The following is a 26,528-nucleotide window of genomic DNA, read 5'->3' as shown; positions in this document are numbered from 1 at the left end:
CCATTTAGCGATGTGCTGCTAGCTGACTAGCCTGGTTCTTACAGAGGGAGTGTGTGTCTGTGTGTGTGTGTGCGCGTGTGTGTGCGTGTGGGTGTGTGTGTGTGTGCGTGTGCGTGAGAGAGCTCTCTCCTTCTGATCCACTCTTTCATCATGTGGAGGAGACAGTAGGTGTGAGTGACTGAGGAGGAAGCTCTCTAATCTGACCTTTGACCCAGGAACAATAGTGCATGGCGAGGAAAATCAGACGTGTGTGTGTGTGTGTGTGTGTGTGTGTGTGTGTGTGTGTGTGTGTGTGTGAACGCCAATAGTGGAAGAGTCAACAAATCAGACAGAGGCCTTTGTCTGCATGTGCCTCTGTGTAACTTGTGTGTGTGTGTGTGTGTGTGTGTGTGTGTGTGTGCGTGTGGAGGGCAGGTGGAGGCCAAGCACAGATATCTTTAGCAGGAAACCTTCCATCAGCTCTGTCCGCTGCCACCATCTTGGATTTTTATCTTGATTTTATAGACCTACACACACACACACACACACACACACACACACACACTCACATGAACACACACAACGCCTGCAGGCAGCTGTCACGCCTCACTTCCTGTCTTCTGCACCCTCTCCCGCCCTTGTTCTTCACACTCATTTGTCAAATCTGTCACCTTAATTGGCCCACTGAGCCACTTGTGGGGCTCCTTAAGCCAGTGAAACACACACAGACACACACATCTTTGCTAAGTGTTTGTGTGTTTTAAATACTTTGACTGTCAAAGCGTTGGTGGCATTTATTAATGCCCCCCAGGGGACGCAGGGGGGTCTTATCTCGATGTGCTGAACTCCCGCTGACCTCCCGTCTCTGCCTCCCTCTCTCTTCAGAGCAGTCTCTCCTGGAGGTCAAGCAGCAGCAGGTGACCAGCGGGGAGCGCTCGGTGGTGGCCTCCAGCCCCTCCCCCGTCGCGGCGACCCCCACGCCGCCGCCGCCGCCGCCGCCGCCGAAGAGGGAGCACAGCGTCCTCTCCATTCTCCGCGGCACCACCTCCTCCTCCTCCTCCTCCTGCTCGCCGGCTAAGAGGGAGCCCAGCCGACCGCTCCCGACCCGCCTGCACTGCGCCGACAGCCCCGAGCGGCCCCTGTACCCCCGCGCCCTCTACCCGGCCCCCCGGCCTCACCCTCACATCCCCCAGGACTTCCTCGGCGGCCACAAGCCCGGCCAGCTCGGTTACCCCGCAACCCGTTCCCCCGGCAACCAGTCCTCCACCACGCCCAGCCCGTCGGCACGGAGCAGCCCGGAGAGCAGCCCCCAGGGGAGCCCCTCGGGCCCAGCCTCCTTCTACCCCGCCGGACTGGGTTCTTACCCCGGTTACTCCCCGCCACCCACCCCCCTGTCCTCATCCTTCTACCCTCCGGGCGCCCCTTACTCACGCTACCTCCTTCCCCATCACTACCCTCTCCCTGGCGGGGGCGTCCCCACCGTGGGAGGAATCTTTCCCAGGAGGTACCCCCTGTACAGCAGCCTCCTGCCCCCCCACGTGCCCCTGCTGCACTCCGACACGGCCGGGAGGCGCTTCCTGTTGCCCGACCACGTCCACCCCGCCTCCATCTCGGCCCACAGAGATTTCCTCCTGCCCCGCCCCACCAGTGCCTTCCAGTCGGCCACGTCTCTCAAGGACAAAGCGGCGCCTCACCACCCTTACCCGGGCCACCCTCCCCCGCACAGGTCTGCCCACGCGCCCGCCAGCGGCTCCCCGACGGCGGGCGCGGCGCCGCCCAACAAGCGGGTGCCCACCAAGCCTACCTCGGCCCTGCTGGGCAACGGCGGCGAGCATTGCTCCGACGACGAGGCCATCAACCTGAGCAAGGCGAAGCGCGGCCCGGGCTCGGCGGGCTACAAGGCGCTGCCGTACCCGCTGAAGAAGCAGAACGGCAAAATCAAGTACGAGTGCAACGTGTGCAGCAAGACCTTCGGCCAGCTGTCCAACCTGAAGGTGAGGATCTGACCGCGGGTTGGCTCGTGATGGGAGGGGCGAGAGTCACAGACGAAAAGCATTCCAACTAGTTAGCGCTCAGCAGGATGTTTGCTACTGCCGCTGGTACCTTAGTTTGCTGTCTCTGAACATCCCTAAGCAGGTGTTGTCTCTGTCACGCAGGTTCATCTTCGAGTCCACAGCGGAGAGAGACCCTTCAAATGTCAGACCTGTAACAAGGGCTTCACCCAGCTGGCGCACCTGCAGAAACACTTCCTGGTCCACACGGGGGAGAAGCCCCACGAATGCCAGGTAGGAAGCCACGGCGATGTTCTTCTCTCCCGAGCAGATGAGTCGACGAGCGACTCTGAGGGTTTTTTTTTATTACAAGGCGCTGACGACGGGGTATTTTTTTTCTCACTTCCAGGTGTGTCACAAGCGCTTCAGCAGCACCAGCAACCTGAAGACTCACCTGCGCCTCCACTCGGGGGAGAAGCCCTACCACTGCAAGCTCTGCCCGGCCAAGTTCACGCAGTTCGTCCACCTCAAGCTGCACAAGCGCCTCCACTCCCGCGAGCGCCCGCACAAGTGCCCCCACTGCCACCGCCACTACGTCCACCTGTGCAGCCTGCGGCTCCACCTGAAGGGCTACTGCCCGGCCGCCTCCGGCCAGACCGCCTCGGAGGAGCTGCAGCGCGCCAACGAGGAGATCGAGCGCTTCGACGTCAGCGAGCACGCCGAGCAGCTGGAGCAGCTGCAGGGGGGCGCGGAGGTGGAGGCCGTGCTGGAGAAGCAGGTCTTGGGTCTGCTTTGGAGGGAGCCGGACCTCAAGGCCCCCCGCTTCCGCGGCCACCACAAGGGCGCCGACCTCCTGTCGGCGGATTACGGCGCGTACAAGTCGCCGAGCGAGACGTCGGTCATCAAGATGCGGCACGGCGGCGTCCTGTCGCTTCCTGCCAACGTCACCGTCAAGCAGGAGTCGGATGACCACGCGTGATCGACGTTTTCCGAACCCGAGGGACAGAGGGTTGAAGACGGACGGGGGTTGCCGGTAGCGACGGCTGTAAATAAGTAATTCTCTACCTGGTTGTCACGAGGAGCGACGTCAGGATTACACCGGGTTTTCAACCTATCAGGGACTCGCGTACTCAGGGCTCGAGAGACACTGTCCCATGACTACTTAGAGGGTTATTTCCTAGAGACAATCATGTACCAGGATTTACCTTTGATGTAATTAATATAATGCTATTATCATCATTGTTGCTGTATTATTTGCTCTCTATTTTCAAAGGTCTTTGTGTAATTTTTTGGATCAATTAGTTGTTATATAACCTCCTTAATTTATTACACTTTTTATCTGTTGTCTTGAAAAGCAATAAGTGGAAGGGATGGTCACACTGACGGGGAAATCAATGTAAAAGACTGTTTTCTGTGTGTTTTTTCTCTCTGCAGCCACTCTCTATGCCTGCATCCGTCAGTCCTGCGACCTCTGACCTTTAGAACCAGGGGTGTCCACTCTTCAGGGTTTTTTCTATTTAGAAAACCAACATAGCAGGTTTAAAAAGAGAAAAGAAAAGTTTGGAATAACTTGCCAAAGGGCGGCACATAAATCTGTTAATTTAAGAGCTTTATTTCATCCGTGCTTGATGGCTTCCCAAATGTCTCTGTCCTTTTCTGATGCCTGAACTTAATTTAATTTGACACAAAAAAGGGCATTTTTTTTGTGTATATTTTTCACAACGGTTACCTCAGTGTGCATGTGACGCGTGTGTGTGTGTGTCTGTCTGTGTGTGTGTCTGTGTGTGTGAGTGAGCGTGTGTGTTTTAAAGGGATGGCTAAAGGTGGGAGCTTTCTATTTATTTGCGTTTTGCTACTTGAAGAAGAATAAGAAACCAAAACTGAACTCTGGAGTGCAGCTCCTCACGTGGTCCAACAGGAGCCGGCTCCAACATGTAGCACATACTGGACCCCCCCACACACACACACACACACACACACACACACACCTCCTCACTCCTGTGTTTTTATTTCTCCACATCACTGTCGATGCCCAACGGGGAGGTGAACGTCCTCCGGTTTGGGGATTCCCTCTAGACGCTAGTAACCAAAGTTCACGTGGCTTTAACTCTCACACCAAAAAGAAGAAAAGCAGCAGGAAGGGCGAAGTCGGGGGTGTGGGGGGGGGGGCTCTAGGATCTAAATGCTGAAGAAGGGAAGATGTGCGTGCGTGTAAATGATGAAGTGTTTTCTTTTTACTCTTGATGTAGATGATTTGTTGTTTGTCTGTGAATATTCTTCGGTTGGGAAGCAGTGGCCTCTTCTTCAACCCCACCCGTCCGCCATCTTGTTGAACTGGCACACACCAAAGCACCTCGGCCTTCTTTTTTTTATGCACTGCCCCCCTTTGTAACTTCAGTACCAAGCTTGCACCATTGCCACTGTGTACAATGTGACTGACAGCGGTCATGATGGCATTAAGACTGGACTTGATGCTGCTGAAGCAGCTGTAGCGTCGTGGAGATGAAGCATCATCGGTTCCTCGTCTTCTCTCACTAATGTTCGACCAAAGCGTCTCCTTCTCTGATCAGAGCTTTAACTCCAGAGGACAATTCCCCAAAGAACTGTCTCTGTTTACATAGTTATTTATGTGCAAAAAATGTTTTAAAAAAGGTGTAAATTATGATATAAATGTTCACTGCTCGAATCTAAACCCTGTGGCTCTGTGTGTTTTTTTACTTTTTTTACACAAAGATGTGAACGTATAAATATACATCGCTGTGACTATTTGACACCGGTGACCGCTTTCCTTTTGAAAAGCTTAATCCATTTATTTTGTACCATCAGCAGCCGTGTCGCTGCAGAGAATATGTCTGAGAAACCTCGACACGTGTTTTGAGGAAAATGAATCCCAAATATCCCCTGAATGAGATGTTAGTTTCCTGTTTAAAGGCGCTCACGGCTAGCTAGCGGCTAAGCTAACAGGCTAACAGCACATAACAAAAAGACAAGTACACAGAAATGCTCCTGACAGACGGTTAAAATATCCACTTTTATTCAACATGTTTTTTAAATGTGTGCAATGCAAAATAACTTATAAATAAGACAACAAGTTTCTAACCGAGTGGGCTAAAACATTTGAAAGATATTATATTGACGGTGACGCAGAACGGAACAACAAACATTTTTATGTCTAATGACGCGGATGGCTTCACATGGGAGCTTCTTAAAGGAACCAATGCAAACGTCAGAAAATTCAAAAGCCTCTAAACATCTTCACAGGGTTGGAAAGGAAGCAGCAGCAATAGAAAGGAAATGTACGTGTATCATTTATAAACATATGTATATATATATGTGTGTATGTGTGTGTATGTGTGCGACATTTGGCAGAAAGGAGGTGATGGATTCGATGTTGTAATTGAGGAATCCCACGTAGTCAAAAGTCCTCCCCCCCCCCGTTTGACTCAGCATCTTTTCCCTTCTGAGCACCACGTCTCTCTTTTACCGTTCGCTCCGTCGGATTATTACTACCAGGGAAACTCGTCGAGTCACCAGACGCAGCGAGTTCCACTCCCCCGGCAATCGAAGCGCCCGGGGTTTCACAGCACCTCCCTGACCGAGAGGGGCGGACACCTCCGGAGGTGGGGGGTGTCCCACAGGCCCCGGGTGAGAGTAGGAGGAGGTCCAGAGGGCCGCTGCCGTCCCCTCTGCACGTCCAACCATCGTTCCATCGCATTTCAGCCGGATTTGCGACCTTCTGTTTGCTGCGTGCGTGTGTGTGTGCGCGTGTGTGTGTGTGTGTGTGTGTGTGTGCGTTTGGGAGGAAGACGAGTGTCTGTGAGCTCGGTCGTGGTCCCCTGAAGATGAAGGATGAACGTTGCCGTTCACCCACTCACCTTTCAGCCGTCGCCCCGACAACGCTCCAGAGACGACACACACACACACACACACGCCCACGTTCTGCCTCGCACAAACACACACTTATTGAGAAACATGCAAAGGCACAGTCACACAGTAACCGCGTAAGCATGCGCTCGCTCTACATGGACAAATATGTAAACACACACACACACACACACACACACACTTTTGTCTCCTTTCATGTCTCAGTTTACTGATTTGTCATTTGTGTCTCAGGACATCTCGCGTCACATTAGTTTCTCATCATAACGAAACCACAAACTAAACAAAACTCTTCAACACCCCCACAGACGCACACGCACAGACGCACAAACACACACATATCCCCCATCTTCTCCAAGCTGCGTTCCAGAGCGACGCCACACTCTTTTTGGAAATCGGTTGGCGTTCCTCAGCGTCTCTCTTTACCGTAAGCGGCATCAGCACATCCTCGGCGTGGGCGGGGGGGGGGGGGGGGGGGCCGGGGGACATGGCGTGGGGGGGGGGGGGGGGGGGGCGGGGGATGTTACAGGTCGGGACAGGTGACTCAGACCCACCAACACCCCCCAAAGTCCCGTTTCATTCCCCAAAAGCTCCTTTGGCTGGTTTGAGCGAGTTGAAACATCAACGTCTGTAACATCTCCAGAGCACCAAATGTTCCACAGGCCCCGTCGGGGAGCAGCGCGTTTCCCCCGATGGGGCCTCGCATCAGCATCCTCGGCTTCTCAGCAGGTCACCTCGCGGTTCATCTCAGTTCATCAGGAGGAGGCTCACGAGGAGGCTGGAAGGCAGCCGATTGCCTGCGTGGCGTTATGAGGAGATGTGATGACACCTTTTCATTTGAATTCCTCTCCGTCGCGTCCGTGGGCGAAGCTGTTTGAAGCGATCCGTTTCCAGCGGCGCGGTCGTTGTGAGGCGCGATGAGACGAGATGGACACATGATGATTAGTGACCTCATTAAGGCCGCAGGGGGACGTTTATTAATACATATTTCATCTTTACGTTGATGGGCGGCTGTTTAGAACTTTGTTGTTGGGCAAAACATCCGGCATGAAAGATGTAAACCTTCCACTCAACGTGTGTGTGAGTGTGTGTGTGTGTGTGTGTGAGTGTGTGTGTGTGTGTGTGTGTGTGTGAGTGTGTGTGTGTGTGTGTGGGGGGGGGGGGGTAAACATTCAAAGGGGCATCTCCAGAGTAGGAAGTGTAAGATAGCTCATAAGCTGCTAACATGTGGCCCATAAAAACGGGAAGCCATTTACTCCCCCCTCCCCCTCTCCCCCCCCCCCCTCCTCACCCACAACATCTTTCAACATAAACACTCGGCACTGATATCATATAAAACGCACACACACAATGAAACAATTCCATCCACACGAACAATTTGTGTCATCTCAGTTCAACAGATGACGATGCAAACGAGAGAAGGAAACTTCCTAACAGTCATATGTAATAGTGACCCCCCCCCTCTCGCCTCCCAATGCTGCCTCCCGTCCCTCCCGTCCTTCCCGTCCCTCCCGTCTCTCCCGTCCCTCCCGTCTCTCCCGTCCCTCCCGTCTCTCCTGTCTTCCGAGGGCTTTTGATCTCATTGCTCTTGCAGGTGAGGTAACTGCGAAGGACTGTGGGTCTGTAACGGGACTGTTTCTCCTCTCGTGAGGAGCGTTGTCTGCTCCTCTGAACCTCCTCCTCATGAAGAAGCTCCAGGGACACAAAGCAGCCGGTCCGGTAGCCGACTCCGTGTCCTGATCCCGAGGCTACGGGGCTTACTAACAACAGTGTGTGTGTGTGTGTGCGTGTGTGTGTGTATGTGTGTGCGTGTGTGGGGGACAGAGATCAAAGTGTTAAAGCTCGCCAGACTCCATCATCCACATCCTCCTGTCATCCTCTATCTGTGGGTCCGTCTCGCTCTCTTCAGCACCTGCCTATTAAAGGGCGGCAGGGTTAATAACAGGTTGGTCCGTGTGCGTGTGTGCGTGTGTGTGTGTGTGTGTGTGTGTGTGTGTGTGCGTGTGACAGAGAGACTGGGAACAACAGAGCGGCTCTGTTTGTAACACAAATGAGAGGAAATCTCTGAATTATTCAAGTTTTGAGCGTTACAAACATCGCGTTCCACGCTGCTGCGTCTCCGCCTGAATAAGAGGATTCATCTCATATTGTGACCTCATTCATTCATTCATTGAAATGAGACCAAACATTTCTATTCAGAACTCCTAAAAGCTCTCTGATGAGGGAACCATATCGCCGTAGTGGGGTCAGAGGTCGCGTATGAACTACTCGTGTCTACACAGCCGATGACGTCGTCGCTCACAACGCCGATGCAGCGTGCAGAGCGAAGAAAAGCCGCCGGACGGTTTACTGAACAAAGGCACAAAAAGTGCTTGTAGAAGAAGCAGAGACGGTCCTCCGGATGGAGACGATGGACGCGAGCGTTGATGATGCTGGAGGGAAAGTTTAAGGAACAACGAATGAACTGCTTTGAGTATTTTGTACATAAAAAGAGCAGATGAAAAAAAAAAAGTAAATTAATGTGTGTGTGTGTGTGTGTGTGTGCATGTTTGTGCGTCACACTGGCAGGGACAAACAGACACACACACACATTCCTGGTCGGCCGTCGGGTTGTTGGTGAAGATATTTATCACATCCAGCGTGATTTAAATGTATTTCTTTCTGTTACAGCGCGATGAGTTTGAACGTGACACGTTTGAGTCACAGGACGAAAAGCTTTTAAAAGGAAGAAGAAAGAACATAAAAAGGCTCGAGTGCCGGTGAGTTTTATCAGTTATCCAAATCTAGAATCTAGAGATGACGACGTCACCGCGAGCAGGTTCAAGGACTCGAAATCTGAAGATGAAACATTCCGTGAATTCTTTACTGGTGTTCAGATAAAACGTCGTTACGCAGAACAAGTTGGTGTTCATATTAACGTGTTCACAGGCAATGAGGCCGCCGACGCCGTCGCTCCGCTTCTGTTTTGAGGCCTCAGCAGCAGGAGGACATACACACACACACACACACACACACACACAGACCTGTGCTTCTGTGTGTGTGTGTGTGTGTGTGTGTGTGTGTGTGTGTGTGTGTGTGTGTGTGTGTGACTGAGTCGGGTTGGAGGACTTAGTTTGGTAAAGTTTGGCCTTTGACTAATACATAATAATAAATAGTTGCTATAGTTACCAAACAACTTTACATATAGTGTATAAATTACTAACAGTGTCGGTGGTCGGGACGCACAAACACGCTGAGAAGTCATTTTGTCCGTCGCCATCTTGTTTCTTGCAGCTCAATGAGACTTTTGGGGGTTTTGGTGACTTTATTTTAAGGGAGGGGGCGGAACCATAAATGTGTCAGCGAGATGACTCTTCATTACTGCGTCTAGAGCTGCCGTCTGTGTACACACACACACACACACACACACACACACACACACGCACACACACACACACACACACACACACACACACACACACACACACACACACACACTGTCCCCTCGGTCTTGACTCAACACCATAAACCCTTCATGTCATCATGCGCCTGACGTGAGCGAGCCATCACTCTCACACACACACACACACAGCCTGAGGCCTGTCTGACAGCAGTTTACGGTCTCATTAGCAGCTGGAATGCTAACGGATAATTATCCGGGAGATGAAGAGCGAGCGCCGGGCGACGGCCGTAAAACACAGAGAGAGACGAGGGCGAGATGAGGCCTCCCCCCCGCCCAAAAAAAAAGACACTTTCACCAGCCGGCTAATCACAACATGTGTGTGAGCGATAAGGACGAGTGAGCCGGTCTTCAATCAGCCGGAAGTGGTCGAACATTTAAATCAGCAGTTTAAATTGTTGTTCATTTAAAAAATATATAAAGAAAACTAAATTTAAACAATTTAAATAACTTTTGAATATTGGGAATGATATTTGAATGAAGATTTTTTTTAATCAATTGAATATTTTATATTATATAAATTAATTAAATTATGATTTAAATGAATACAGACATCTAAACAAGAACTATCTAAATAATATAGCATGTATTTATTTATTTTTTATAAATCAGAATAGTAAGTTAGTAAATAAAATTAATTAATAAAATTAATTACCAATGAATCAACAAAAACATCTAAATATATTTTGTTTTAAATAATATTTTGTAAATGTTTAGTGTGAAATGATTGATTCCTTTAATTCGTAGGTGTGTAATAAGCGAGGTAGCAGCAGGGGGTCACGGCCTGTTAAACCAGATACCAGATGTATCAGAAGTAGGAAACATGTCGTCACCGCCACTGAGAGGGTTCATCTGAAATGTAAAAACCTGATTTGACCGCGAGGATTCAAAGGTCAAAAAGGTCGACGCCGCTCTTCACGTGATAAACAACACATAAAGAATGTGCAGGTCAACAATCCACCCACTTGTATTTGGAGTCATTCTGGATAAATTTTATTTCAGTGTGAACGGATGTAAAAAAAAAAGCAGAAATATTATTGATTAACTGACATCTCAACTTGCATCAATCCGCTCGGATCCGCCGAAGGTCACCTGAGCTTTTCACTCGTCTTCTGTCCACAAACTACAGTTTGAGAATGAAAGCATTTAAAGGACGTGTCAAACAATGGAGCCCCCCCCCCCCCCCCCCCCAACACACACAGTTAATTATCTCATCAGTTCTTTAAACCAAACCAGATGCTGGTTTCACGTCCGTCTGCTCAGAGAGACGTCAACACCTGCTGAGGAGTTTATTATTATTATTATTTGCTTTTCTGTCATCTCATAAAAATATGTGGCTCCTCTCAGAAGACGGAAATCATCTTCTGCAAAAACAGCAAAGCAAGTTAAAAACAAAGCGTCCCGACGCGTTACTTCAACCGTGTTTTCTATTGAAGGAGCATTTCCACTCTGGAAAGTTTCCTCTTCAAGCTGAGGACGAATGAAAGTCAACTAAAGTCTTTAACTCCAGCTGTGGTTCCATCGTCGTTTCTCTTCTCACAGACGGAATCGCCGTCGTGTCTCTACAGGAGCTTCTTCCTCGTCCCACTGAGGACGACTTCATCAAACCCTTCAGTTACAGGACGCCGTCGGCAGCGGAAACAAAAAGCACGGATAGACAGAAGCTTCTGGAGGCTTTCACATGAATGTTTGCTGGCGGGCGGGGGCCGGGGGGGGGGGGTGGAGGAGGGGAGGTGGGGGTGGAGGAGGGGGGCAATCCGTGAACGTGGTAACCAAGGCAACTCCAGCAGGACGCGCCTCTCCCCAAAAAGTCCCAAACATCACGCGTCGCCGCCGCCTCTCCCCCTCGGAGGTGTCTGGAGGAGGAGGTGGTGTCGGGTGGAGGAGAAAGGAGAGTTCATCCTTGTGTCCTCGTGGTGTTGGGGGGCGGGGGGGGGGTTGTTAACACCTCCCTCACGTCCTTTTGTCCGCCTTCACCTTTCTCGTTGGGAGAGTCCACCGGGTTCAGAGTCCGTCGCCCCCCCTCGGCCGGTCGCCGTGGAGACGGCGGGTCGTCGTGGGGGGGTTGGGGAGGGCGTGGCCTCAGTCCCCCCCCCCCGGCCGGTCGCCGTGGTGACGGCGGGTCGTCGTGGGGGGGTTGGGGGGGGCGTGGCCTCAGTCGGAGGGGACGGGGATGACGCAGATGTGCAGGAAGTTGTCGGGGTGGCTGAGGTGTTCGCTGAGCCACTGCAGAGGCGTCTCCAGCAGCGGTTCGATTCCGTGGATCACCACCTGGTAGCGCTTCGGCTCACCTGGGGGGGGGGACGGGGGGGCGTTAACACTTTTACTGCTTTTTGACGCACACATCAAAAGAAACTTTGTGTCCTACTTCATCCTGTTTTCATTATTTCAACACATTTTCAACATTTACTTGGAAGCACTAATTAACTTCTATTAGAACAAAAGCAGAAAGAAGGAGGAGGGGGGGGGCGGATGGGGGAGGCGGGGGAGGATGACAGTTGATTGTTTTTTGGTTTGTCGTTGACAGGATTCAAATTATTAACTTTCACTCTGACGGTTTGTAGTTTCAGGTTGAGTGTGTGCGCGTGTGTAGGTTTGTGTGTGTGTGTGTGTGTGTGTGTGTGTGTGTGTGTGTGTGTGTGTGTGGGCGTGTGCGTGCGTGTGTGCGTCCCTGGCCTGCATGGTCTTCTGTCTATTGGCCCCGCCCATCGCCGAGCGGCAGCGACCGCAGGTGGTTCGTTTTGACCTCCTGGACTTTTCGGAGAGGTTGTGATCTGAGATTCGGCGCCCTGAGAGCAACAGGGTCAAACCACAGGCCTGTTGCATTGTGGGAAATCTAGGATCCAGCCATTTACCACTTATTTTTTGTGACTCAGCATTAATGCAGAAATAATCATTTAATGTCAGTTCATTGTTAGAATTAACTTTACTATTTACAATCAACATTTTGAATTTCATAACATGACTCGTGGAGACGCGTTTTTATCTTTAATCTATTTCAATAGGCGTTATTTAAAGCAATGAATACCGCGGCAGTGCAGGTTGGTGGGTTACCGTGACAACGGAGGTCAAGACCGGGTTAAGCGTCAGAAGCAGTAAAAATATAGCTACAATATCCCTGTAGCTTAAAACCTGTAAAACAATCCATTATCCATTTTTAGTGGCAATTTCTTTTTTTTAATTCTATTTTTGTGGGGAAAAAATTGTAGTTCAAGCAAATCCGGAGTGTGTTGATGTTTGTAGTGAAACAAGTCTCACTTCGGAACCTGCCGAGTTCGAGACGAGCGAACGGACCCGAAGGACGAATGTGGGAATCATTGTTTGTGTTTTCAGTGGTTTTCTGTGTGCGTGAGAATAAACGGCGAAGGGCCATGTCACACACACACACACACACACACACACAGCGGGTCACGTGACACTTGGCTTCCACGTAATATCAGGAGGACGGTTGAGGCGGTAACCGTTGGCCTGAGAGGAGACTCCGCCCACCAGCTGCCGACTGGCAGAAACAGCAACGTGCACCAAAGTGATGTCGGGAAACCAGCAAACGGCCTTTACAGATGTGCACATTTAGGCCAGAGGTGGGCGTAGGAGGCGGGCCGGGTTAGGGAATCACTAGGATTACGGCTGTGCACGGACCGGTTGGCTGAACATGGAGGAAGCAGAAACGTGCAATTAATTCATACGTTTCTGCTAAAGTGGTCATAAACTTACGTGGCTCCAATTATTCTAATAAGTGTTTAAAGACTGAAGCACTAAAACTGTCACCATCTCCTGTGGACAGACGGGTTCATTCACTTTGATTAGAAACACAACAGAGCTTCATGTTCTTGGAAATAAACATTCTGTGAAGAACCTTTCAGGACTTTAGGAGTGAATGTGACGGTCATTTTTTTAATCTATTATTTGAATTATTCATTTATTTCACTTCTCAGTTTGTTCTTATCTATCAATCTGCTTTACAATCTCAGTGCGTCTTATTATTATTATGCTTTAAATAATATGTTTTAAATAATATGTTTATATAAATATATATATAATATATATACTGAAATAAGCTCACATGCTCTAAAAGGAGTTGATTATAACTGTTGCAATTGTGATTATTCATTAATTTTAGGTTTTGGTTTTTCATATTTAATGTGGAAATCAGAAATTTAAACCAATATCATTAATTTAAAAATAATAAAGTTTAAAAATAAACAAAGTGATGCGCTTCCATCAACAGATTGATTTTTTTTAATCTACGAATACGATTTATTTAATTAATTAAACTTCATCACAACGTAAAAATGTTTGTTTTCTTTTAATCTTCTTTCTTTTGGTTCAGAAGAGTCGAAAATGTAGAAATTTGGAAAATGTTCAGCAGCACAGAAAGTAAAAGGCGTGATCAGAATGTATGACAGCATGAAAACACACTTTCTCTCACACAACCCTAAACCACACACACACACACACACACACCCCTCCTCCCCCCCCCCCACACACACACACACACAGCCGTCCCTCGGTGGCGTTTCTTATCCATCCCTAACCTTTAGCCTGGCAACAAGCAGGCAGATGTGGGCGGTGTAGGTGTATTCTTACAGTCAGGTTATGAGAAACGGGGGAAATTCACAACGGGGCACGCCCTCCTAAACGCACACCCACTCACATCTATAAATCATCAGCGACACACATGTTCCGTCTGCTGAGAAGAATGCCTGAAGCGAGAATAACTGTGAGCGATAAGATCAGGGGGGGGGTCATGACTTATCGTATTCTGCCGTCATCGTCGGTATGAATTCCCTCAGCGATCACAAACAGATGAGACTCGTTAGGCTCCGAATTTGGTTCCTCGTCACAAAAAAAACAACTAAAAAACAAGGCGATTCTGAGTGAGAGTGTGGAGGATGTGGTCATCTAGTGGCGAGGTCGCAGATTGCAGCCATCTGAACGCCATGATGGCACTGCGGCGGAGAAACACGCCGCCGCAAGGCTGTTGGGTCCAACAGGAAGTGACCATATTTGGACCGAGGAGGATGTAGAGATGCTGTATACGTCTCTGGTAGAGACCTGTCAATCAGCGCGTAGCCCCGCCCTAAAGCATCCCCTGCTTTATGGTCTGTTTTACTCTAGATGGGCCATAATAAGAAGAAGGCTTGAAACTAGAGATTGAGAAGATAAACTCATGTTTACATTGTTCACCGGGGGAATAAATCAAGAGAGAAGTAGCTACAATGTTCTGACAACTTGAATCCGCCGCGTGAATAGAAGCCCCGCCCCTTTGACAGGTCGACGTGTCACAGCGGCGGCGAGTACAAGCGGGTGTTTTCCCAGTTCCGTGATTTACTAACAGCACATTGATATCTGTGAGTGATCAGCTTTGATTAAACATCTCCATTTTGGGATTTCCTGGGATCAAATGCCTGCGTGTTGAAATAAACAAGTCCATTGTTTATATCCTGTTAAATCAACCACACGTTTTCTTTTATTGTGAAAGCGTGTTTGTTCGTGTTCGTTGTTTCCAGTCGTGTGGAAGTTTAAATTAATCTCAGTTGTGTAAAAGTAAAGAAACCAGTAAAGCGTCTTGTTGGTTGCAGAGTTGCATCTCTGGTTGGAGCTTTAATACGGTGAACTTTGACCTGCCGGTGGAAGAAAGTCACCTTTTAAGCAAAACATCGACTTAAACCAGGAGGGAAAAAAGCAGTTTGCTTTGCTGGGTTTGGATCAGATCCCCACACGCGGGTTTACTGCGACAATAGAAATATAAAACCAGACCACACAGGAGCCACCAGAGCAACATTATCAGCAACTTCACGTTTTGGCGTTTGAACATAAATGCGCCGATTTGTCTGCCGACACACACACACACACACACACGCACACGCACGCACACTGTGGTTGAGTTGTACGCGACCGCCGGCCAAGACGACGTGTTTGTCAGCCGAGCGAAGCCGACCACCGCTCAGGGCGACCACAGCGGCGCTCTGCTGGATTCACCTTCATCTTCAGCCACTTTCATCTCCACCCGTTACAGCTCATCACAGGTTCCCACAGCCCTTTAGAAGCTTGGAATAATGAAAAAGGGCAAATATCTGGATGGCTTTGTTTTTTTCTGAAGTAAAAAAATCTGTTATGAAATATATTTCTCAATAAAAACCTCATTGAAACTTTGAGCGGCTCAAAGAGGTTTTCAGTGTAACTCCTCGTTCCTATTTGTTTGATGCTCCAAACTCCTATTAGCTTACATGCAGAACTGAAGTCAAGCGAACAGGAAACTGAGGGTGTAGATACAGAACCAACTGTAGATGTAGAAAAGGCCACTTCCTGTACGGACGATCAAATTCTACCTTTGGTGTCGTGTTGTAATTCTACTCTCCTTTCTTTCTTCCTCGATTATGCTGAAAAAGTAAAACTGTCGAGCTTCTGAAGGAGAAGTTCTCGCTTTGTAACGCTTTGATCAGTGTAGTTAAATAACATCACTAATATGTGAAAGCCTCACAGTGTTAGTGAGGACTTTTATTTCAGTGAAGAATCACAAAGCTTTAAATCAACAGATCGACGTCTGAGCCGCGCTGACTTCCTCCGTCTGGAGAACATCTCACACGCCCGCGCACATGAGAAGAAGAAGAAGAAGAAGAAGAAGAAGAAAGCCACTATCTGCAGCATCAAAGCAGCCACTGAACCCCCACCCGACCCCCCCCCCGCTCTCTGAAGTGAGCCGCCCCGTTTTGATCTGCACAGGCCGTCCTGGCTCCCGAGTGGGACGTCCCACAAATCACATGACTCGGGGGTCGGGGTGTGGTTGTGTGTGTCATGGGGGGGGGGATTACGATGGCGTGGGGGGGGTTTCCTCCAGATTATTCCCAGACGATGATCAGCAGATGTTTTTTTTTCTTTGCTCACCTCCGAGTACGAATAGTTAAACAAAACCAATCTTGCTGCTAACGAGAAGCGTCCGTTGCCACGGCAACGTGGCGCGTGGGACGGCCACGTGGATAAACACACCTGGCTCCCATGACGGCGCTTTGCGTCAGCGCTGACCGCCGCTTACAGGAACGCCAGGTCTGCTCTCTGCACCCGGGGCCCTATGCTCCGCTTTTGCGCCAGACGGATTTGGGAATCCCCCCCCCCCCACTCGCCCCCTGCCCCCCCAGCCTCTACCCTCCCTCCCTCCCCTCCCCCCCTTAACTCGCCCCCATTTGTTTTTCCGCGGTGAAGTTCCTCAACAGCAGTGCTGTGGCAGACATAACAGACGAGCGGCTTGTGTGAAGTTTGGGAGATGAGAGACGTGGATCACCCCGGATCCTCTTTTTTTTTCTTGTTATATCTTTTAGAAAACGACGTCCTCTGAAGTCTCGAACAATACGACGAGCAGCCCCCCGTCCCGCCCCCCCCCCCCCCCCGTCCCTGAACACACGCCCCGGTCCCTCTAATCCAAACACGCCGCCATAATCTCCGGCTGTCATCTCACTCATCTGCCCGCCGAAGGAAGAGGTGGAAACCAAACAAACGAGGACAGACAAAAGGGACACTTTCACCTGGATCAGCCAGGCGGGCGGGCAGACTCCACTGGGGGGGGGTGAGGGGGGGGTTTAAAACGTCAAAGGACATGAAAGACGTCTGCAGCAGACAGGGAGGACGTTGGAGACTACACCTGAGAGTCAGATAGGATCAAAGAGAGGAGCAGGGGGACAACGAGGGGGTCCAAGTGGAGTCTCTGCAGCTGCTCGTGGACGTAACTCGTCCCACGCAGAGAGACGGTCCTCTCTGTCACTCCCACATTGTCAAGAGACAATCAAGGGAGAGACAATCAAGGACGAGCAGAAGCTGCTCTCTTGCACCCTTGCGCTCTGTTCAATGTTGCTTGTGAGGACTGAATGGCGTCTGGACGGCGTCTCTACGTCCTCGTTACAAATACGGTTTTCTGCGTTCGTCGGTTCCCAGAAGGCGGCAAAATTGAACGAACTCGAGGCCACAAACGGGTCACAACAACTACGTCCAAATACAAGAAATAACTTCAACTAGTATTAAGGCGTAACTTCAGCTGTTTGGTGAGCCACAGTGTGGGAGGGGGGGGACGGGGGAGGGGAGACGGGGGGGAGGGTTCTAATGGTTCTGTCTCCCTCGTGCAGGTGAGTCTCCTGCAGGTCCTCTGTCCTAACACACCACTGTCTCCTTATCTGCTTCCTCTCTCCTCCTCTGCAGATACAGTCTGTTTAGTCTCTTCTTCCTCTGCAGGGCGACGGGACCCTCGGTTGCCACAGAAACCCAAAATAAAACATGGCTGCTACTTACCAAAATAAAACATGGCTGCTACTTACCAAAATAAAACATGCCTGCTACTTACCAAAATAAAACATGACTGCTACTTACCGAAATAAAAATATGGCTGCTACTTACCAAAATAAAACATGGCTGCTACTTACCAAAATAAAAAGATGGCTGCTACTTACCAAAATAAAACATGGCTGCTACTTACCAAAATAAAAAGATGGCTGCTACTTACCAAAATAAAACATGGCTGCTACCGTGTCAGAGACTCTCTATGAAATCATTACCATCAAAAACAGAATAAAAGTGTTTTACCTGACACGTAATGTAAAAGAAAACAGCGTGATTCAGCACTTTCACTCCTGCTCATTAGTGTGTGTGTGCACTTGTGTGCGTGTGATTGCGTGTGTGTGTGTGTGTGCGTGCATGCCGACTCACCGTCGGGCGGTAACGCCGTCGGGCACATCTCCTTTAGCAGGTCGCCGAGTGTGTGCGCGCTGCCTTCAGGGGAAGTGGGACGAAACAGCTTCTGGATGAACGGCCGGTCGCTCGTCGTCTGTGAGGAATTAGAATCAAGCAAACACATTAATTGTCTTTCTCTTTATTTTATGACGCGTTTGTGTGAATCCACCCACAGTCTTCTGCGGCTCGGTTCTAAGCCCGCCCACTTCTCAGCGGGCCAATCGAATGAAGAGGATTTCATTCGAGTGCCTCTTTTAACCTCCGAAGCGCGTCACAGTTCGGTCGCTTGATGGCGTTCGAGCGAACATTTGCATCCGTGTGTTAAAATAAAGGCCATGAAAACATTCATTTACTCATCAGGCATCAAACATCAACTCAATGAAGAGAAAACCATCCAATTCTCAACAATCTGGCGAGGAGAATCCACGCTGTGATGAGCGACGTTCAGATGATATACCGCAACGTCGATATGTTTCACTGATCACGATTGTCTGGAAGTCCTCAGACCCTCGCATCCCTTCACAATAAAAGCCCTGGACTTCATATTCTCTGTTTCATTTGTTCATCACAGCTTCCGTGCGTGAAGGCCTTCACACCCAGTTTAAAAGTAGACTCTAGACGATCGACAGTTACGGCTTTCTGTTCCCACTGGGTTCAAACATTACACAACGTCTTCCACACAAGTATATCTATCAACTGATATCAATGTATTCGTCCCGCTTTATGCACCCGACGGGGCGAGGTGCTGGCCGGTGATTTAGAGCAGTTAACCAAAGCGCCTTAATGTAGTAAATCGATGTGGCGGCGTGAAACGCCAGCTGATCTCACTAAATGGTTCCTTCTTTGAATGAAGAGGTGTTAATTAGTGGAACCGGTGGGAACCGAATCCTTAATTCTTCCTTAGTTGCAGACGCGATATGATCTTAAGATAAGGGGGGAGGGCAACGAATTAAGTTGATGTTCAACCAGGCGGCTTCCCCCCGTTCAGCAGACTGAAGCCAAAGCTTCCCGTGTTAAAGCTGCGTTCTCTGTAGTGACCAGCAGGGGGCGACTCCTCTGCTCCCATAGACGTCTATGAGGAAATGACTCTACTTCTCTGTAGTGACCAGCAGGGGGCGACTCCTCTGCTCCTGTAGACGTCTATGAGGAAATGACTGTACTTCACTGTAGTGACCAGCAGGGGGCGACTCCTCTGCTCCCATAGACGTCTATGAGGAAATGACTCTACTTCTCTGTAGTGACCAGCAGGGGGCGACTCCTCTGCTCCCATAGACGTCTATGAGGAAATGACTCTACTTCTCTGTAGTGACCAGCAGGGGGCGACTCCTCTGCTCCCATAGACGTCTATGAGGAAATGACTCTACTTCTCTGTAGTGACCAGCAGGGGGCGACTCCTCTGCTGCCATAGACGTCTATGAGGAAATGACTCTACTTCTCTGTAGTGACCAGCAGGGGGCGACTCCTCTGCTCCCATAGACGTCTATGAGGAAATGACTCTACTTCTCTGTAGTGACCAGCAGGGGGCGACTCCTCTGCTCCCATAGACGTCTATGAGGAAATGACTCTACTTCTCTGTAGTGACCAGCAGGGGGCGACTCCTCTGCTCCCATAGACGTCTATGAGGAAATGACTCTACTTCTCTGTAGTGACCAGCAGGGGGCGACTCCTCTGCTCCCATAGACGTCTATGAGGAAATGACTCTACTTCTCTGTAGTGACCAGCAGGGGGCGACTCCTCTGCTCCCATAGGCGTCTATGAGGAAATGACTCTACTTCTCTGTAGTGACCAGCAGGGGGCGACTCCTCTGCTCCCATAGACGTCTATGAGGAAATGACTCTACTTCTCTGTAGTGACCAGCACTAAACCAGTGCCTCATATGCTTATCCATATTGTTATCCATATTGGATAATCCTGACCACCCCCTCCACCACCTGCTGCAGGGACAGCGGAGCACGTTCTCCAACAGACTCCTTCAGCTCCGCTGTCACAAGGACCGATACAGGAGGTCATTCCTGCCCAGTGCAATAACACTCTACAATAAATCATCCCAGGCTAAATAATGACAATAACAACCCCGTACTGCTGTGATGTTGCCGCTCTTCCTCTTCTCCTTTTACAAATTATTATTATTGTCTCTTTTGTAAGGTTATTCTTTTGTTTCAGTTTATTTAATTTAATTTAATAATTTAATATTTCTCTTATTATATTGTATATAATGTGTATCTTTTTATTCTATTTTATTCCCTGTACATGCTGCTGTTTCCCTCTTGAGAGATCAATAAAGTATCTATAAAGTATCTATCTATCTATCTTAGAACCCATCGAAACGCAGTGATGCTCAATGAGCTCCTCCACGTGAGGAGAAGAACTTAATTATCCCCCTTATTTAATTATCCCACCTAGCAAACAGGTGGGAGAGTGGAGATAATATATATATATATATATATATATATATATATATATATATATATATATTTTTTTTTTTTTATTATGTGAAGCAGAAAAGGAGAAATTGGCTTTTTCTTTTTTCTGAATTGAAGCACTTTATTTGAACATGCAGAATTTTTCACATTTTAATCTTGCAGCCCTCCTTTTATTTAGTTAATTGAGAGGATTTGTTACGTGGAGTTTTAGAATCGTACTGAATTAATTTGATTTGTTAGTCGTGTATTGATTACATGCAAATGTTGATGCAATTCCTCTATTTAGTCACATTATGATCTTCTGGACCTTTGCTTCTAGAAATTTTCTCTAACTGGACCTCTTCACTTTTAAGACCCTGATTTAGAGTCAAACAGACCACACAACGGGGGACGCTTTAGGCCGGGGCTGCAGGCTGATTGACAGGTCTCTACCAACCCTCAGACCAACGAGTGGCGTAACTTAAAGTCAAAGTTAACCAGAGATCAAAAACAAAAGTGTATGAATCATTTTCTTTGAATCATTGATCAGGATTTTGTAAATCGCGAAACATTTGATTCCACGAAAGCCCAACGGAAGACGGCGTTGAATCATCACTTATTGGGGGGGGGGACACTTGACACCTCGGACCCGAAGGCGTCGGAGGGGAAGAGACGACACGCGAGGTGTCACGCGGAGGGCCGACACGCAATACGGCCCCTCATCGCCGAGCTGTGAAAAGGAAAACCGGCCGGGACGGGGATCCGGTACCCGAGCCTGAGGAGCGGTGCCAGCGGAGGCGTGAAGCCGCCTCTCGGGTTTCCCAGAAACAGTCAGCCGGGCCGTGAATAATTGAGCCGGTCGCCACACAAAGAAGGACAGGGACACTTTTCTTTTCAGCCGGGCGACACCTTAGCTGGCACGGCAGCACGGCAACACAAGAGCGGAGGTGTCAGTGTGTGAGGGGGGCTGACAGAAGACGTCGGGCCTAATTGACCACGAGGATTCAATCCGCCTAATTGAAGGTAGAAAGAACAGGGGAGGGGGGGGCAGAGAAAGTGTTTCCGCCCAATGGGAGCAGCCGCTTGTAGACTGAAATTCAAACCTCCCTCTGGCGTCCTTCCTGTTCCCAGAAGCTGAATTGAATTATTCACGCTGCGTGATGGAGTTTTTGTAAATCTACTAAAACGTCCGAGCTGTTGGTCTGTGCTCAGACCCACAAACTGGTGATAATCTCAGATAGTTCACGGAGAAAAACACTACTTACACCACTGTGGATTTTTAGATGTCTTTAGAATACATTTAGAACTCTTTGTCTGAAGGAAATAAAGCCGTCCATGAATGTGAACTATGAGCAGAAACCGTTTCCAGCATCCCCATGTTGTGTAATTGTTTGTGTACCCCCCCCCCTTCTCATGCCCCCATCTGAAGATATGTGAGCATTAAAGAACCTGCATTCCTCCGACCTCTCAGTCACCGAGAGGTGAACCGGCCTTTAAAGGAGGAAGGATGGAAGAGTAAGAACTCTAAAACTCTAAATAAATGCTTAAACGCGGCGGGGGGGGGGGACATAAGGCGGACACGGCGAGCGCGGCGTCCATGCCCACGAGGTGTCTTCGTCTCCATGACGACAGCAGGCCAGACGGAAATGAGCCCTCTGTTATTTGGACCGAGTGTTGTCATTAATTCTGTCTGCATCAAACACAGCACATGTTATTTACACTAAAGACCACAATCTGCCTTTGAAGGACCCGCAGTGTGTGTGTGTGTGTGTGTGTGTGTGTGTGTGTGTGTCTCTGTGTGTGTCATTTAGTGCCAAACAGCTTTTGTTCTTTTTTTCCACTCTTGTGTCTTTATATACACATTTGAGTTTTTCTCGTCACAGACTCTGTTTCTAGAAATATGTTCAGCTTTAAAAGTATCGTGTAGTTTTTCAGCAATATTAAAGTTTATAGAGACAAAGTCCTTTACACTTACTTACTTATACAACGTAATCCAACAGCTTGTAAGAAGAAGACCACAACATCTACAAAACAATCCAGACTTTTGACTTTTTGTTGATTGTAATTCAAACATTGAGGTCTTAACCGGCTTTGATGCTCCAATTATCAGCAAACCGAGTCGCCTCATAAATGATTGTGGAAACTTTAAATCCGGGCCGTGAAAGTAGAAGAAAAGCTGAGCGGTCTGAGCTTCGGCTGCAGCAAGTGCACGTCTGAGAGGGCGGGTTCGAGGTTTGTGGCCCTTTTTGTATTTGTTCTTTGTGATCTCCGTTGAGTGACAGCTGGACTCCCTGTTGCACAACAAAGGCCAAACGCAGCCACATGTGGAATGTGGAGTTTCATCGAAAAGCTTGATGCTGGATAATAAATCGGCACATATGATGTTTTCCTGTTTGGTTCCATCACACTCTACTTCCTGCTCCCTTTTCCCACACTAGTTCTTCCCCAAACGCGTCCTCACAGGCCTCCACGTTATGGAGTCCATCCACGGGACCCGGTGACGGGGAGGAGCCCTTTTCTCCTTTGGGTTTTGTTTGCTGAGATTTGGGATCTTTGCAAAAGACAAAATGTTTTCCAAATCTTCTCCCTGACTTTACTGGACCGGACTCCGTTAAACTGGACTGGACTTCACTGGACCCCCGCCCCTAAAACACTTGACTCAAACGCTGCTCTTTCCCCCGTCTGGCAGGTGAGAATCATCCGTCTCTTGTTCATCCTTCATCTCATCGTCTGTCTTGTTTTCGGACCAACAAAAGGGACTTTTAGTGGCGACTCGGAGCCGACTGCAGCCGCTGGCGTCTGATTGGAGGGTTCGGGCGACATCTAGTGGGCTCAGATGGATTATTGGTACCTGGTATATCCTGAAGGGGATGTATCTGAAGCCTCCGTCCTCGCTGCTGTATTCCATCAGCTTCCTGTTTATGGCCCAGAACTGGTCGAACTTGTCTGCAAACACACAACAACAACAACAACAAACATGTCAGCAGGCGCAGTGGATTTAATATTATCTTCAAAATGCTTCTCGGGAAGCATAAAGAAATGTTACTATTTCCAATCAATGTTCTTAATTGTTGGTTCTTTTGTTTTTAAGAGAAGCACTTTGAATTGTCGTGTTGTTGAAATGTGCCTTAACAATTAAAAGGAACAAGTTGGTTTACTGACTCCAATCAGTTTGTTTACGGATGTTTTGATGTTGTTTTGTTTTCTTGAGACTTTTATTCACTCTTTAGATTTTTCTTGGAGGTGGAGGTGATGTAAGAAGGTGTATTTAGACTATTCATTTTATTCATTATTCCTTGACTTGGTATTTCATTATTTAAGATATATATGATCGATATAGCGTGGAGCCACAAAAGTAAAGACTTTATCCCACAGAAAATTTATTTATAGTTATGATTCACTTAAATTTACATTAGGGCCAAATCTATGCACTCACATATGAAGGAGTGCTGTTGATATGATATTATAACACAAATAAATAATATAATATAAATAAGCTGCAGCGTTTCACTCCACTCACGGCGCTCCCGTTTCGCTTTAGAGTGTCTTTGAAAGCACCACGCAGGAACGACTTCATTACGAAGGTGTACCTGTGAGCTACAACATGCAATACGCAAAACTGCGTGCGAGTGCGTATGTGTGTATTTCAATCTTTGTATGTAAGTGTGTGTTTGTGTGAGCTGCAGCGGGACAATGTGTGTCCACCTAAGTGTTAATGAATGAATGTGTGTCGCTTCCCTCAGCAGCTGCTTGTGGTTTTTCTCCTTTGATGTGCGTGTGCGTGTGTGTGTCACCTCTTTGCATGCTTAATCGCAGCTGCTTATAGAAATGCAACAAGTGCATGTATGTGTGTGTGTGTGTGTGTCTCACCGTTCTGCAGGCCCATCCACAGCTGTTTGTGGTCCTTCTTCTGCATGTCGTTGACGACGTGGCTCTTGTGCTTGAGGGCGTCGGCCTCCTTGATGCCGGACATGAAGTGAGCCTCGATCACAGAGCTGGACGGGCAGTGCAGGAGGTCACGATCCGGGAAATTCTGACACATGGACGAGAGAAAAAGAGTTTCTATTTAAAGCTGCACTGTTGCTTTTCCTTGGGGGCAGTGGGGGCACTGAGGGGCAGGAGGGCAGATCTGGCAGGGTGGATTGATTTTACGCTGGTTGAACAGCAACATTTAAAAACATTAACACAACGTGGTTTGTTTAAAAGCAAAACACAGGACTCCAAACGTGTTTAGCCAGTTTCCTTTTGAGCAAAAATACTACTGAACCGGTTTGAACGTCATTCCATCAAGTGTCCCAACATGTTGTCAAACGGTTCTCCACAGAACTACAGAACCATTTCAGGGGAAATGTCCAGCATTCATGTCTCCTGTCAGAGAAACATCTGGTTCTTTAGCTGCTAGATGTTCAAATGTGGGTTACCTTAAAGTGCACTGTGATGCTCCAGGGGAGGACGGAGCTGGACGCGTGGAGGTCAAACAGAACTCCTATCGGATTGTGCCTAGAACCGAGAAACGATAAACAGGAAGCGGTGTAACTTCCACGAGTCGCCATCGAGTGAGCTCTGCAGCAAACGTGTTTTCCTCAAATTCCTACAAGAATGCTGCGCAACGTATGGTTTAAAACTACAAGTAACAACAGGCTGAACCTCATTTATACAATAATAAATAATGAACAAAAATATCAACACTGTAATCATCTGTGCGGCCACACTGCCCCCTTGTGGCTGAACTCTGTGCCTGCAGTCGGATCTTTGCTGATCTCAGCACTAATACCAGTCCAAAGAAAAGGACTTAAGAGCTGCAGGCGGAGTGGAAATACCGCCGCCGTGGTTTTGACTGCTGTATTTAATTGGAGGGCAATTTTAAAGAGAACAACAGAAAAAATCCCACCATTCCCAACAATCCCAACAATCGCTCTCTCACCATTTCAGCGGCGTCCCTTCATACTCGAACCACATCTCCTCCACGTCCTCGGCCCTCATTGCTTTGTGGAAGTGTTTCTTCACCTTGTCTGTGACCAGAGTCAGGTAGCTCACCCTGGGTAGCAGCAGCTGAGGGAGGGAGAACAACGCCTGCTTTAGATGCCCCGAAACCAGCGCACTTCAATAAAACACACTCAAGACTACGACTCTTCTTCGTTGTGTTGCCGAGAATCTGACGACGCAGTGTGTGTGTGGTGAGGAGCAGAGATTTGGAGAAGGGATTTTTAGCACAAAGGAGCGTCTTGTTAGTTGCGACTATATGTGCAGCTATGAAACGCTGACATCGCGGTTTTATTCTCCTGTCAGCTGGCTGAACCCTGCAGAATGGAGGCTTGTTCTTGGGGAAGGGGAGTGCAGGTGCAGGAGGTCAGATCCTGAGGCCACGTGAAGAGAGAGAGAGAGAGAGAGAGTCCCTGCACTCACGTAGTAGGGCTCGGCCTCCCTCTCGGTCACCTCGTCCTGGTTCAGGGTGAAGCAGCTCGGGATCCGGCCGAACCAGACGTCCCTCAACACGTCCTTGTCATCTGCCATGCTGCTGCGGCTGCTCCCAGGGGCGCATATAGAAGAAACGCCTCAGACACGGACCCCGGAGTCCAAAGGCCGGCGGCTTCCTGCTGCCAACAACACACACACACACAGCCGGGCGAGCACCAACAACACACAAACAGCCCTGAATCACTGCGAGGAAGCCGGTGCGACACGAGCTAGTCCCACGTTGTCTCACAGTAATTCAGCTTAAAGTCAGCAGCGTGTGTCTTTATTCATTGGCGATGCGGTTATTACTCAGTTATACTGCGGGAGGAGACGGTGACTCCGGCGCTGCGCCTTCCAAACTAACTCGAAGTATGTCAAACTGCGCAGGTGTAATGGGGAAATTGACGTTAGCTCCGTGCTAAGAAAGCTAGCTTAGCTCGTGAAAACAAAGCAAAGAATTGTGTACAAATATGGCAACTTCGCTTCCTGGGTATTTATGTTTTTGTCCACGAGCAGAGGCGTCTCGCGTGTGAGGAAGGGGATGTGAGATGTGAGAGGAGCCTTACTTTTTGTCGGTGTTTAGCTGAAGTCGACCGGAATGGAAGGGCCAGTAGTGTCGATGTTGTCATTCCGCTGCTGTCACCGGAAAACGGCTCAAAG

General features: G+C 48.8%; 2 protein-coding genes across 2 annotated transcripts in view; one reads left to right on the top strand and one right to left on the bottom strand.

The window, feature by feature from the left end:
• prdm1a (PR domain containing 1a, with ZNF domain) overlaps positions 1 to 4,662 on the top strand; it is a 10,400-nt gene extending 5,738 nt beyond the window's left edge. Inside the window, 3 exon segments of the mRNA XM_078094366.1 lie at positions 865 to 1,973; positions 2,136 to 2,264; positions 2,380 to 4,662. Of these exon segments, the coding sequence (XP_077950492.1) occupies positions 865 to 1,973; positions 2,136 to 2,264; positions 2,380 to 2,949 (1,808 nt within the window). The 3' untranslated portion in view covers positions 2,950 to 4,662.
• A 5,599-nt stretch (positions 4,663 to 10,261) lies between these two features.
• Positions 10,262 to 26,504, bottom strand: atg5 (ATG5 autophagy related 5 homolog (S. cerevisiae)). Its single transcript, XM_040164624.2, has 7 exons — positions 25,818 to 26,504; positions 25,336 to 25,463; positions 24,833 to 24,911; positions 24,282 to 24,444; positions 23,263 to 23,357; positions 17,986 to 18,103; positions 10,262 to 11,582 (listed from the first exon to the last, which is right to left on the bottom strand). Exons 1-7 carry the CDS (start codon positions 25,923 to 25,925, stop codon positions 11,446 to 11,448), a joined length of 828 nt encoding a protein of 275 aa, XP_040020558.1. The 5' UTR covers positions 25,926 to 26,504; the 3' UTR covers positions 10,262 to 11,445.
• Positions 26,505 to 26,528: the final 24 nt, after the last annotated feature.

This window comes from Gasterosteus aculeatus, chromosome 20 (genome assembly GCF_964276395.1).
Source record: "Gasterosteus aculeatus chromosome 20, fGasAcu3.hap1.1, whole genome shotgun sequence".
Taxonomy (NCBI): Eukaryota; Metazoa; Chordata; class Actinopteri; order Perciformes; family Gasterosteidae; genus Gasterosteus; species Gasterosteus aculeatus.
Note: the sequence above shows the minus strand (reverse complement) of the source record. Positions and strands in the feature narration are given on the sequence as shown.